Genomic DNA, 15,071 nt, shown 5'->3' on the forward strand with positions numbered 1-15,071 from the left:
AGCACCTGAAGGGCTTCTCCCTGCTGGGAGGCTGATCAGGGATCACCAGGTCAGAGCTCCTCCTCAGGCTGGCTCTTTCCTCCTCAGAGCACCCTGGGATGGCTTTGGAGCCCCTCCTGTGGGGGGATCTCCGGCCCTTTTCCTCCCCGCTGCCTTCCTGCGCCGGGGAGCCCTTCAAAACGGCCTCTCCCACCAGGGTCTCACGGGGGGATTTGTCCTCCGGGCTCTCCGTCCTCAGCTCGGGGCCTGGGGCAGGAAGCAAGAAGGACAGGCAGGGGATTTGCCTCCGGCCCACAGGGAAGGCCAAGGACATCCCCCCAACTCCGGCCCCGGCAGGACGGCGGCGCCAGCGGGGTTGTCCTGCAGCCGGGGCCATGCTCGGCTGACAGAGCCAGCACAACACCCACCCAAAGGGACACTGACTGCCTCCTCACCTGCCTGGGGGGCCCAAGGCATCTTCCTCTTCCTCGCAGCCTCCTCCTCCATCTGCCCAAGCTTTGGGAAGGACAAATCCTGATGGGGGGGAAACAAGGGTTGAGTGCATTGGCTTGGGGGTTCCTCCTGCCCAAGTCCATCTCTAGAACACATCGGGCATCCTGTGTCCATAAAAACCTCCAAAACACCAAGATTCAGCCCAGAAAAACCCAAACCACCCAGATTCAGGCAAAAAACCCTCTCAGAAATAGGAAGAAGACCCTTAGTCCCTCAAACTGTAAAAAGCTGAAATTCAGCTAAAAAAACTCCAAAATATGAAGATTACCCCAAAAAATTCTCCCAGAAGTTCCCCCTCTCTGGTCTCTCCCTTCTAAGGTTTGGAGGGTCTCCCCTTGTCTGGGACGCTGGGGGTCCCACTTAGGGATGCTGGGAGTGTTGGAGGTACAAAGGGCTCCTTCTCCTGTGACTCTCGTCTTCAGGATGCTTCATTCACAGACATTCCCCCTCTCCAGGTTCTCCAGTCTGTTGTCCCAGGGATCCCAGGGGTCCCCACTGTCCAGGCTTCTCCTTCTCCGTGTCCCCCATTTCAGGCTCCTGGGGGTCCCGGGGCTCCTCCCTCTCCGTGCTCCCCCCTCCAGGCTGCCGGGGGTCCCCCAGCTCCAACATCTCCCCGCTCCGCCCTCCACACTCGGCAGCTCCCGGGCTCCACACCCACCCCCGGCACTCCCGGGGGGCCCCAAACCCGCTGTGTCCCCCCCGCCGGCACCGGGCTGACAATGGAGCCGGCGGGGCCTGACCCAGCAACACCAACCCCCACCGTGGGGGGGACCCGCATCCCCCCACCCACCGCAGGGGCTCTGCCCCCAACCCAGCCCAGCACCCCCAAAAAACACCTCCTGCCCACCCCCAAGAGCCCCCAGGGGTGGAGCAAGAACAGGAACAGCAACAGTAGGAGAACAATTGCCCCCCATCCCATGGGTGCCCGGGAATGGGAAACTTGTACCAGATATCCTGGGAGGAGCACGGGGGGTCAGGACATACTCCGGCTGCCAGCAGAGATTTCCCTGCAAAGTCTGCAGTGGGTCAAGTTCTGCAGAGGAGATTGTGCCCCATGGATGGGATTGCAGAGGCTCCCTCATGTCCCCAGCAGGAATAGCAACCAGAAATAGACACAAAAGGCCCCCCCAAAGAGTTCTGGGGATGTGTCCTGTAGGGAGGGGACAGTGTCACCCCACCAGGGCAGGGCTGGCAAGTGGGAGGCTGCTCCAGGGGTCTGCAAGAGGCCTCGTGCTCTGCTCGGCTCCAGCAGTGCCTGGTACCAACACCCCTGGCTGCCCCCGGCCCTGGGCAGCTCTGCTGCCACAGGCTGTGCCCTCACCGTGGCCCTGCAATGGCCCTGCCTGTCCCTCACCCGTGGCCCTGTCCCTTGGCTCTCTCTCTGCCAGCTCAGTGTGGGGCACACGGGCTGGGGGTCCCTCCCAAGCCCCCCGGGCAGCCGGCGTTGGCTGGGGGGATGTGAGGGCTGGGCCTGCTCAGCACAGCCCCGGCCTCGTGCCCAGCGCCTCTTTCCTGACCCACACAAGAGCTTCCCGGCCCCCCCAGGGCTCCCCTGCTGCTGCCTCTGCTCCTGGCCCTGCCTTTGCTGCTCCCTTGGCTGGGGCAGCGGCTGCAGGGGGGGGATGGCAGCAGCTTCAGCTCCACGGCACTTCCTGGGGGGAGCTCAGCCCGGGGGGGACGGGCAGAGACCTGATGGGGATGGACAGGGGCCCAGCAGGGACAGCCAGGGCCTGCAGGGCAAGGCACAGGGACAACCTGGACCCCCACACTGCCAGGGCTGTCTCTGCTCCTCCTTGCAGGCTCCGTGGCCAGGCACAGTTTGTGTTCCTGGGTGCCCACCATCTCAGCACTTGGAGACGCTCAAATCAGCGCCCGCAGCTCTGCAGCAAAGCCCCAGCTCACCTGGCACACAGGGGATGGACACAGAACCTTCTCAGGGATGGGCATTCACAGCTTCAGGTCCTTCCCACCACGGGGCTCTCCTTCCTCAGCAGCACCTCTGCCTTGCACTTATTCTCAGCCTCACCTCAGGGACAGCTCTGGGCTCACCTCCGCGCCACTTCTCAGCCTCACCTCAGGGCCTGGGCTCAAGGACAGGAACCTGCAGGGAGGGGACATCAGGTGCAAGCTGAGGGCTGCCTGCTTACACTGGCCTCTGGGCTTCTTTCTCTTTCTAGAATCATCCCAGAACCTATTCTGCTTTTCTAAGATTACACTGGCCACACTCTGCCTCCTCTTCAGCTTCCTGTCCATCCACACTCCCAGCTCCCTTTCTGCCTGCCTGCTCTCCAGACACTCTGGCCCCAGCCCAGGGGGCTGACGGGGCTTCTTGTGGCCAAAGGGCAGGACCCGGCCCTTGGCCTGCTGGAACCTCATCCCCTTGCAATCAGCCCATGGATCCAGCTTGGCCAGGTCCCTCTGCAGAGCCCTCCTGCCTTCCAGCACATCAACACACCCCCAGCTTGGGGTCACCTGCACATTTGCTGATGAAATGCCTGGTTCTGCAGGAGCTGCAGATGCCCAAGGGGCAGCAGGAACAAGTCAGGGGCCTGGGGGGGGCCTGGGGGGCTTTGGGGTCCAGGAGGGTCCTGGGGAGGAGCTTTGGGGATTGGGGGTATAAACCAGGACAGACCAGTACAGACCAGCACAAACCAGTACCTCCTCACTGCTCCCCAGATCTCTCCCGGAGCTGGGCAACATTGTCCTGGGACACCTGAGCCCCCCCAGTGCCCTCCCAGTACAGCCCAGTGCCCCCAGTACAGCCCACTGTGTTCCTGTCCCAGGGTGCCGGGTGATCCCTCTTTGTGGAATGGGGGTTGGGAAGGATTTGGAGGAGGAGCTGGGGGAGATTTGGGGGGATCTGGAGGGGTTGGATGGGGATTTGTGGGTTTTGGGGGCCTTTGGGTGCATTTGGGGAAGTTAAAAGCATCTTGTGGGCATCGGTGGGTCAAAGGTATCTGGGGGGGGAGGGGATTAAAGGAAAAAAAAGGAGAGTTGGGGGATGTTTGAGGAGGTTAATGGGGCCTAGAGGGGGAGAGGAAGGGATTCCCTACAAGCAAGTCAGTCCTGAGACTCCTCATGTCCCCAAGGCCTTTTTTGGTGTTTCCAATTCCCCCCTTGACATCCCCAATTCCACTGTCCACAAACCCCATCCCTCATGTCCCCAACCCTCCATCTCACCCCAGGAGCCCCCCCTGGACCCTCTGACCACAAAAACACCCCCTCCCATGCTCACAGAAAGGCCAAGGGCATCTGGGGACACACTGAGGACAGCTGAGGGGCTTTGGGGGGCCCTGAGTGATTACTGGGGGATACTGGGACACACTAGGGGGAACCAGGAGGCACTGGGAGGGACTGGGGGGTTACTGAGGGATCCTGGGAGGGACTGGGAGGGACTGGGGAGTTACTGGGGGATTATCAGGACACAGGGAGAGACACTGGCAGGTTACTGGGCCATACTGGGGGTTACTGGGTGCTCACTGGAGAATCACTAAGCCATACTGGGGGGGCAGTGGGAGGTCACTGGGACACACTGGCTGGTCACTGAGGGGGTTACTGGGCCGTACTGAGGGGTACTGGGATCCCCTTACCCAGATGCGGTACATCTCCCCCCCAGACTTGGGGGGCACCCCCAGGACTCCTTCCCCTGGGGGCTGGGAGATCCCCTGAACCCCACTGCTGGGCTTTAGGGGACCCCCGGGCCCCAGTCCCTTTGGGGTCTCTGTGTGCTGCGTGTTGGGGGTCTCTGGGGTTCGGGGGGGGCATTGGGATCCCCTTTCCCTGGGGTCGGTCCGCCGGGCCGGCAGGGGGCGCTGTGGCGGGAAGGGTAATGGCGGGTTGCGGGTCATGCCGGCGGGTAACGCCGGCGCGCCTGCGCAGTGCAGCCAGGGCGCTGGGACAGCCCCACCCCCCCCACGCGGGTTCCAGGCCCCGCGCTCTGACCCTCGGGAACCCCCGAACCCCTCGGCTAAACCCTCCCGAGCCCTCCAGCCTTTCCACCCACAGCCGCGCTCCCCGCAGCCCCGAGCGGATCCCCAGAACCCCGCTCTCCGAGCGCAGCCGCACCTCCACCGCTACCGCTGCCCCGCAGACAACATGGCGCTCTGCGCACGCCCCGCCTCTCGAGCCCCCGCCGCAGCCAATCAGCGCTCGGCCCGTCCCCGCCCCGTCCCTGCCGGCCCCGCCCTGTCGGGTGAGCGGGGCGGGCACGGCGGGAAAGCGGCGGGGGGGAAAGAGCGGGGGGGACCCCAAAGGGAGCGCGAGGGGCGGGGGGTCACCCCCAAAGGGGGCTGGGGGGAGCCGGGCTGTGAAGGGACTGCTTTTCCAAACTGCCCTGCTTATCCCGCATGTGCACACTTCTCTCCTGCTGGGATCTGGCCCAGACAAACCTGAAAATACCTGGAAGTGCCACCTCCACCAGCACTTCCTCCACAGCTGCTTTCAAGGATTTCTCTTCAATTTGCCAAGGAAATGCTTCCAGATCATACTTCCATCTACAAGTCAGAACACCAGCCTGCACCAGGACTCCTGCTTGTTTTCCCTGCACTTGCTGACAGGAGGTGCAGAGGCAGGATGTCAGCACTTCATTACCAACAGCCTTAACGGGGCATGACTCCACTTTTTAACCTTGGAAGAAGAGCAGCTTTTCCTTTTCCTCTCCTGTTTCTTGGGGTTAGTTTTTTTTTACCTTCTGAATAAAAGAACACATGTGTAAATTGAAATAATCTGAACCCAACTTTTAAGAAGACTGACACCTTTGAGCAGCTTCCTCTTAACCCTCTCTCCATGTTGGAGGAGTGGCCAGATGAAGAGTTACCAGCCCATCCTGGCTTCCAGAATGGCACAGCTGGTGGTTAGAGATTCATCTCACAGTTATCTAGAATATGCCCAAACTTGTTCTGCCCTTCCTAATTCCTAACTCAGACCAATGGCTCCAAACCCAGCATCTGGGAGGCTGATCAGGTTGGCAAGAACATTTCCCTGTGTGATAACAGTGTGGGCACAAGGACTGGGAGTGTGCCATAAGAAATCTGACTTGCATACATGGGGTAGGAGATAAAAAAAACACAGATAAGCAGAAAATGTTTGCAAGGAAGAATTGGTAGCAAATCTGTCAGAAGATTAGTGCAGGTGACTATCAAATACAGGAGAAAACATGATGAAAGGAGTAACTCATGACTCTTTATCTGAGCTATGAAATGAACAGTAACTTCAGCCACTGATGAGAGATTTTTTTAAATATAGAAGTGAGTTTGCAGTTGTAGCATTTTCCACATTAAAGCCTACAGCTGGTAAATAATAAAATAAGCAATTAAAAAGCAATCAAGCTTGCTGCATGAAAACCTCTCAAACAGGCTGCTTCAAACAACAACAGTCTTCTTGCTCCCCTCCTTCCCCCAAGCCCCAAAACTTCACCACATCTCAGGTCTGTACTCCTCACACACATCACTTGGCAGAGGAAAGCCACACAAAACAAAGATAAAGAATAATGACTTGTTTTGGTAGGTACTGATGGTCACGTGTGTGGAATGGGAGGTCCCAGGAGGAGTGTCAGCTTGGTGGATGGTCCCTCTTGGGAAGTACAGGAAGTCACCTGGCTGCAAGAAAATTGATATATTTAGGGCACCAGGTCAAACCTTACTGCAGTCAGAGAAAATACTCTCTGAGCAGACAGTCTGACAATATATATCCTTTAGAATCACAAAATGGAGCAGTCCTGCAATGTACACTTTAATAACATAAAGAACACTAAGCCAGAAGTTCAGAACCTTAAACTTTCCAACCTGCTGTCAATATTTGCTGAAAACGTGAAACAAGCTTTTTAACATCACAGAACACACAGACTCCCACTGAGCTGCAGGAAGAGGACAAAGAAGCAGCTGAGATGGACCTGCTGGCAACACAGTGGGCTGGCAGAGGAGCAGTGAAATGGGGATTTGGTCAGATCACATCAAAAGAAAAGGCTAGTATTCCACGAGAAAAGCCAAATATTCTATAAAAATGGTAATCTGTTACAATACTGTTGTCTGAGATTTTCAGTTAAAGCACTTAAAAAACAGGTACGACCTTCCTCCTCCTCCTCCCTATCTTTCTTCTCACCTGTGTAAATTAAAACTCCACACTGAAAAAAAACTAGATAAGGAAAGTCAAGACAAGAAAGGTGTAAAGCACATAAAATTGCCTCCAAGAAGGAAATAAAAGTTTACTTATGGCTTGTCCTGTAAACACCTATAGAGTTGGACAGCACAGTCAAAGAAAACTGCCTTCCTTACCAGAGTGGGGACTACACCAACCAAGAGTATTCTGAATTCTCTTCATTTGAAAGATGGAGAAAGGAAATATTCTAGAAAGATGTTTAGGGAGGAAATAGAGTCAAACAACAGCATCCCTCTCAGAGGCAGCCACAAAGAGACAACCAAACTTTGACACCAGCCACCCAGAAGAAATGGGTCACAGGAAGTGAACAACAGCAAACAGAAGAAAAATAAATTAAAAACTTGGATAACTTTTAAGCCCATCATTATTCCATAAAAATGAAAGGCACTGAAGTCTGGTCCAAAATATTCCAGAAATGAAAAAGGGAACTGTAATTTACTAGACTTTGCATCACCCAGTACACGATGACGATTGAATATTCCCCTCTGTCAAACAACACAGCTCATGATGTCAGCATCCCATCCAATGGGTCACACTATTCCTAAAACACCTACACCATCCAACATGTCACACTATTCCTCAAACACCTACACCCAAATGCAGCTCTGGACACTGAGAAGAGCAGAGAGAGGCTCCATAACAGGCCAAAAGGCAGAGAAACTCCTGAGGATTCCAACATGGAGCAGCACCACCAGCTGGACAAGTAACACTTCAAAAGCAGGTCAAACAGAACAGGACAAGCACCAGATTCCCTGCTGACACTCAGTAATATTCATGAAATGTTCCTTTTATTCCAAAAATCAACCACCAACCAAACACTTGAATTTCACGTTTGGAAAAAGGAAGAGCAATTAATACAGCAAGTTTATATGGGGTTTGGTTCATGCTTCTCTTTATCAGCCAAGGATAAATATTTAAATCTCATTCACCAGAACAGTGACAATGTTCAGTGCAGCAGTAAGTCTCAGTGCACAGAAGGATTAGCCTGAGGGATTACAGGCAGCATGTAAAAGCATAAAAATGTTTTAGAACCATACACAAACCCAGTGTTTTTTCTGCACACAACTCCACAAACATGACCGAGGAGTCAGGGTGCCCAACCTGGAGAGTACTAGTCAATTTACAGAAATAACTGGGGGTTTTGGCCCATTATTTAAATACTAGAAGCAAAGGATACCTTTAAAAAAGGATACAGACAACTATCACCCAAATTTCTCGTGCTCGCAGTGTGCAAACCCTCCCCTCAGTTTCACAGCCACAATCACTGCCTTCAAGAAATGGACCACTTTTAACTTTTCTGGCAATCACAGCCCAGACCACCTAAGGCAATGAAATTCTCATACCTTTAATATGAACTCATGTGTGGGATTCCCAATCCTATCTTCTGATTCCACATCATATTCCCAAGCTAAAGGCACCCTTGGTTTATGGAGCCGCCAGTGTTTCTCGCCTTCCAGCTGAAGGATAAACACCTGCAAAAGACCATAAATCCAAACCCATAAGGAAGTAATTCCTTTCACATTAATTTCTAGATAGCTACAATTCAGAGAAATTTAAATTTGAACTAATTTTTTTTGTCTCTATTTAGAGACAACAGACAGAGGAGTTGTGAAGTGGGATCTGTTTTATCCTAAGGCAGGCATTTGGAAATCCCTGTTTCTCTCCAGTCACTTAAGTAAGTGCTAGAGAACTAACCCAAAAGGAACATCTGCCACACAAATATCCAGAATTTCAGGTGAAAGAGGCTTATCCCCAACAGAGCATCAGAAACCTCTATAGGGTGCCCAGTGGGGGTAGATGGCATGAGTAAGAAATGCTGGATGTGAGGCTGCTGAATAACAAGCATAAGGAAAATGAAACTCCAGGTGTATTGAATGGAAATGAAAATATTAAAAAGCAAAATATACATATAAGGATTGGATTTTTTGATTTGGTTTAAGTGGGATAGTCCAATTTTTTCTTTATAACGCAGTGTATATTTGTATGTTTCTTTTAGAAGCTGATTTAAAATGCATTTGGACCACAGGAATTCATCATATCAGTAACTTCTTAAAAACAGCAGGACCAACAAGCACAACCAGTCTGCTGCTGCAGTCCAGCTGAAGAAAGAGCAAGTACTTAGTAAAGGAAAAAGGACTTGTAAATTCTTGGGGCCTGAATGAAGTGAAAATGAAAAAACAGGTGCTAGAAAGCTTCTGCAGCTGTGAAAACAAACTTCTCTTTTTATCTAATGGAAATACCAGGTCTGGAAAACCCAGTTTACATGATATTATGATTAGATATTACTATTAGTAAATTTTCAGCAAAAATATGTAAGAAAAACGACTACAAGGAAACAGAAATAAAAAAAAACCACATTTTCCTATAATGTTTAGTGGGGGGTAGGGTTAGAAGCACACACACAACAGCAAACACTGCCATCAGCAAAAGCCCATGCACAGTTTCCCAGGCAAGGTTGTGCTGTCCTACCTCAACATCATCATAGTGAGGAGGAAGGCCCTGGGATCCCTGGGGAGTGATGTAAACATTGGACCCCACCAGAGACCCAAAGTAGCACTCCAGCTTCTCCTGAATCTTCCACAGCTCCTCCTGTAAAAAAAAAAGATGCTGTTACTTGCTGAAGAGCTCAGCCAAGCCCAGCCCACATCCTCCCCATGGCTTGGGAAGAATGATCACATCAGGGACACAGAGGCTGGGAAGGAAGGTGCTCTGGACCAGTGTTTCTCCTGAAGGAGAGCACTGGAGATGCAGAGGGGATCTGCCATGAGAGTCATTGCTAAGCCAAAAAGTCTGGTGCCCCAACCTGGGTTTGTTCTCTTCCCTGTGCCATCTTTAGGCTGCACAACCAGACAGACAAGGCTGAACAGAGGAAAATAATCCCACAAACAGCAAAACACCATAAGACAAGAAGCACATGCAGGACCTGCATTCTCTCACCAGAGAGAACATACAAAGGTTAGAGACCTTTCACCAGTTACTCCAATCATTTGGGAATATTCAAAACCAAACTTGACTCATCCACACCCCACATGTGACAGACAAGGCACCAAAGGGAAACAGCAGAACGTGCCAAGTACCAGATCCACACAAGTGCAGCTTGGCCATTAAAGCTGACATCAGCCAGGAACACTATACCTGGGACTCAGCTTGTATTTGGGATCTTATTTGGGTCCACCTCACAATTCAATTGTGTTGACACCTTCAAGACTACCTGAATCAAAGCACCTCCAAGAATCCAAGTCCTTTACACAACTGTGCAGCACCACTGTCTCGTTCTCAAACTCAAGGACTGAGAACACTCAGCTAAAATGGGCTGGTACCTTTCCACGGTGCAATTCACTGGCAAGAACACTGGAAATATTTCACATGGTTTCACACCTTACCCTCCATTAAAGGGAAGTGGCTCAAAAGCCACAAAGTTTGCACAAGGAAACAGTGGGGCAGAAGGCATAATTTAAGCACAGATGCCTAATCATCAGTTTTGTGCATTTGTTTTTTTTTTTCCAAACTTTTATGTGACAGAGCAAAATTTTAAAAAGAATATATTATTATACATATTATAGCATGAATCAGATTTTGTTCTTACTGCAGAACAGTGAAACATGATGGACAGTGCAAAAGTATAAACTGTGTTTTAATACAGCTCATGTAAAGATTTCAGCAGGTCATCAATGTCAACCACTTCCCCTGGGGACAGAGATGAAGCCATGTCTAGTGCAACTCAAGCAAAACACACCACATTATTAAGCCAGCATCAATTACATCCAGTGAAACAATCCCACCTTAAATCTCTGAGGCTGATGAAACTGTATTGTTGCCTTTTTCTGGTCAAAATCCTTCTTCAGCTGCATGTAATTCACTTTGCCTTCTTTATTTAAAACCTTCTTCTTTCCATTCACACACTGCAGATATTCACATCTCGCCCATAGTACAGGCCCTGGCTGCACAGCTCCTTCAAGTCTGACAGCTGGAACAGGGACAGGCAGTAAGCAGCCACCTGGGGATCATTGCTCTGGACGAGCAGTGGCTTTTGCTCCCAGTACTCCTTGAAAAACACCTCTTCTTTGATGGGGGAGATCAAACTCCCGAAGAGGCTGTCTGGGTTCTCAAAACTCAGGACTGAGGGAGAACAAGCTGCTTCCAGCTTTGCTCGTTTACACTGTGCCTGTGTTTCTTTTCCCATTTCAGCATGCTTCCCTCCTTTCTTGGGTATGGTTCCTGTTCAAGAGGAGAGAGGACCAAAACAATCAACCAGCAACACAACCTCAAGAGCTCACGGGCCCAGAGCAACAACTCTTACCCTACCCAGTGGGATATCAGAGTATCCCGGGAACAGCTCTGGTTTCAGAGCCTCACTATTTGCTCCAAAGCATTAACAGTTTACAGAAGACAGGGAACATTGTTAGGCCTTCCTGTTGATGCTCTGTAATTACTACAGTTACAAGTTTAAAACTTGTAAAATTTACCAGTTTAAGAACTGAAAGGCCAAGATTCTGCTTTCAGTCCTGTCGAGCTGTCAAACTTTGTTTATGTAGAACAAAAAGAATTCTTTCATACAAGCACAGACATTTCATTTTAAAGCTGGAAGTCATTTACTTGGTTTTTCCCAGGCAGATAGTATGATTGTGTACCATTATGCAAAAATAAAGAAGTTGATCTACAAATGCTTTGGCTGCCAAATTCTCAGGAAAGTTAAGGGGAAAATCAAGTAACGGTAGGTAACTGTGCAAGTCTGGAAAGCCAACACCTGAGAAGTTTGAACGTGCTGATGCCATAATTTCTAAGTAAAAATGACAGCTCTACTCCCTACACCCATTTGATAGGAAATGCTATCAATTTGTTGAGATACTTTTATTTACACAGATCCCGTATTTTGAAACTTAAACTCCAGTTCTGGTATTTACATGCAGCACTAAGTTCTTCTGTGCAGCAGGACACCCTTGCTGGCCCACTAACTCCTGGGCAGTGTTTCATCAGCAGCTCCTGCACAGCCTGTCCCTCAACAGTAACCGAGGGTCACCTCAGCCCTGCAGGAGGGAATTCACATCACCTCCTTCCTGAGAGAATGAACATTCCCAACTGCAGCACGAGGCAAGGGAACGCGTAAAAAATTAAAGACTGCAAATCAGTCCCTGACTGACAGCAAGATCTGAAGATGCTGCTGAAGGCACCAAGATCTAAAGCTGACATCCCCAAATGACAGCAACACAAATACAACCAAGCCTGGATTAAGAGTTTTGAATTCCAGACCTAAATCCATTGTACCAACCTCTCAGCTCATTCACACTGATTTAAAGAAGTTACATTCAGATATTTACTATTCATAGAACGCAGCTTCATTTACAACACGTGCTGTTCTGTAGCGTTCTGCTGGTTATTACAGCTGTTCCAAGCCCCCTGCCATGGGCAGGGATACCTTCCACAAGATCTAGTTGCTCAAAACCCCATCCAACAGGATCCAGCCAGGCCTTGAGCACTGCCAGGGATGGGGCATCCACAGCTTCTCAAGGCAACCTGAGCCAATGCCTCACCACCCTCCAGCAGAAAAAAATTCTCCCTTACATTTAGTCTAAACCTAAACCGTTCAGCTTAAACCCATTGCCCCTTGTCCTGCAGCTACAGGCCCTCATAAAAAGTCCCTCTCCATCTTTCTTGCACCACTTAAGTCCTGACAGGCTGCAAGGAGGTCTCCACAGAGACTCCTCCAGATTGAGCCATCCCAGCTCTCCCAGCCTGTCTCCGCAGCTGCTCCATCCCTCTCATCATCTTCCTGGCCTTCCCTGCACTTGATCCAACAGGTCTGTGCCCTTCTCACGCTGGGAGCTCCAGAGCTGGATGCAGCGCTCCAGGTGGAGAATCACCAGAGCGCGGCAGAGGGGCAGAACCCCCTCCCTCACCCACGGCCCGCTGAATGGGATGCAGGATACGCCCGGATTTCTGGGCTGGGAGCTCAGCGCCAGCTCAGCCCCAACTTTCCATCCACCAGCACCCCCAATTCCTTCCGTGCCGGGCTGGAGGACAAACCCCAGCGCAGAACCCCACACGGGAGCAGCTGCTCCCCGCCAGGGCTGTTCCCTCCCAAACCACGGCAGCTCCCTGGGAAGCGGCGGGAATACCGCCGGGCACGGCGGGAATAGCGCCGGGCACAGCGGGAATAGCGCCGGGCACAGCGGGAATAGCGCCGGGCAGAGCGAGAATACCGCCGGGCGCAGCGGGAATATCGCCGGGCACAGCGGGAATAGCGCCGGGCACAGCGGGAATAGCGCCGGGCACAGCGGGAATACCGCCGGGCACGGCGGGAATACCGCCGGGCACGGCGGGAATAGCGCCGGGCACAGCGGGAATACCGCCGGGCACAGCGGGAATAGCGCCGGGCACAGCGGGAATACCGCCGGGCACAGCGGGAATACCGCCGGGAACAGCGGGAATACCGCCGGGCACAGCGGGAATAGCGCCGGGCACAGCGGGAATACCGCCGGGCACAGCGGCTCCGAGGACACGCGGTGTCCCCGCTCCCCCCTCCCGGCTCCCGCCGCCTCCATCCAGCCCCTTCCCGTCCCGCGGCCCCGCACTCACCCGGGCAGGAGGGAGGATCGCGTGGGATCGGGGCGGGCCGGGATGGATCGGGGCGGGCAGGGGAGGCGAGGCCAGGCAGGATGTGCCGGCTGGAAGCGGGAGGCGGTCCTGCCGCGCTGGGAGTCACGGGAGGAGCCGCTTCCGGGCGGCCAGTAGGAAATCCGGCGGCATTCCAGTGTCATTCCAGTGGGTATTCCAGTAGGAACGCAGCAGCACTAAGGTTAATCAATCTGCTTCATACAACGGTGCCTGGGCTTCAGCTGCGTTATTTTTTTTTTTTTTCCTGGACCAAAAATCTTCTTCTAGAGTCTCCCTGAGTCTCCCTCAAAGAAAACTTTGGAATCCTCACCGAGCACGTGAAAACTTCCAGAAATATTTTTAGATGCCTGTTAATGGTTTGGTTTACGTTGGCTAATGATGTCAGAAACAAAAGAAAATGTTAGGTAGGCTTTGCTGAAGGTTTGTTCTTGTGTACTGGCTTGAAGGATACGAAGCAGAACTGGCAGAAATAAAAAAGGTGGATTTTGGAAACCTCAGCAGCCTTACAGTGCACGGCTGCTGTTGGTACAAAGTTACACTGCCATAAGTGTAACTAGAAGGACCTTTCAATGGCAGGTAAGAGAGGGGACTGTGTCCTGTCAACAACTTAAGGAGGGAGAATAACAGAGCCTTGCACATCTCCAACACCAGTTCAAATCCTTCCCTTTACGGAAAGTGGTTTTCAGTCTTGTTCCTCCTCACAGTGTGGTTGTTACACAGTCATAACTTCTGCTTCCCTGGCACTAGCTGGATCATTTGGAGCAAATGTTGTGATTCCAGTGGGTTCTGCATTCATGGATGCATCCAGCAAATTCCTGTGTGCTGAGCAGAGAAAGTGGCAAAGTATAATATATAGAAAAGGGGGATGGAGGAGAGAAAAAGGCAAACACTGCTCATACTGTTCAGTCCTTGTTCCTTTCCCACCTGGACCGCTCTGTCGCCAGCTGACCAAAATATCATGGTCACTTGAACATGAAATAAGGATTAATCAGCATGTGGCTGGGTTACCAGCAGAGAGATTTTGCCAGGGGTGAACCTGCAGCTGTCCTAATTGTAGAAATGTGTACAAATTAGATAAAAAAAAATTAAGTTTCTCTAGAAAGCTTTTTTTTCATAGGCCTGTGAGCTTCAAAGAAAAAGAAGACAATCTTCACTTTCTAATTCTGAGTTCATCACTACATCCCTCAACATCCAGGACATTTTGCAAAACTTATTAAACTTCAAATATTTTAATGTAAATGCTCACCAATAGTTGGGATATTCAAAGTGAAAAATAGGTCACTGTCATGAAATTCTCTTTATTTCTTTCATGAGAATTAGTAAGCTTTGAAGAAGGAAGTAATTCTCTAGACTTAAAAGGTTGCATCACCTAAATTAACACTCACAGGATGGGCGTACCAGCAGATGCTAAAAATAGAGAGGCCACATCCTGCACCTCAGCCGGTCACAGACACCCTTAAAAGATGTTATTTCTGTTCCAAAAATCCACAAAGTACCTCAGCCTAACTGCCTGAACACCATCAGGGTGAATACTCAAACAAATACACATTTACAGAATGGCTGTGGTGTTTTTAATTTGCTGTGGGACATAAACCCCACACATCTGACCGGTGGTGCTGGACAAGATCGTCCAGTGACGAAGGCAAGTGCTTCCAACTCCAGGGCTGTCTCTTGAGCCGCCTCTAGAGTAGAATATCAAGGAATATCTCCGCATCTCTGTTCCGTCCTGCGATAGCCTCCATCCCTTCCCCAAGCTCTGGCAGTCCTGGTGGACTGCAGGCAGATTAGCCTCTGCCTAAGGGACAAAA

At 51.4% G+C, this 15,071-nt stretch overlaps 2 protein-coding genes and 1 pseudogene across 2 annotated transcripts in view; 1 reads left to right on the forward strand and 2 right to left on the reverse strand.

Annotated features, from left to right (window-relative positions):
- Positions 1-15,071, forward strand: part of LOC135405272 (zinc finger protein 501-like) — an 895,895-nt gene that overhangs the window by 488,046 nt on the left and 392,778 nt on the right. The gene's annotated exons all lie outside the window — the stretch shown is intronic.
- LOC135404570 (zinc finger protein 11-like) overlaps positions 1-15,071 on the reverse strand; it is a 108,234-nt pseudogene that overhangs the window by 2,666 nt on the left and 90,497 nt on the right.
- LOC135405545 (ribosomal oxygenase 2-like) lies at positions 5,994-10,845 on the reverse strand (the record flags this gene model as incomplete). Its single annotated transcript, XM_064640252.1, is given in 5 exon segments — positions 5,994-6,089; positions 7,992-8,120; positions 9,118-9,237; positions 10,431-10,552; positions 10,555-10,845. Coding segments are annotated over 5 exon segments (744 nt in total), but the record flags the coding sequence as incomplete, so codon positions are not given.

Source organism: Pseudopipra pipra, chromosome W (assembly GCF_036250125.1).
Source record: "Pseudopipra pipra isolate bDixPip1 chromosome W, bDixPip1.hap1, whole genome shotgun sequence".
Lineage (NCBI taxonomy): Eukaryota > Metazoa > Chordata > Aves > Passeriformes > Pipridae > Pseudopipra > Pseudopipra pipra.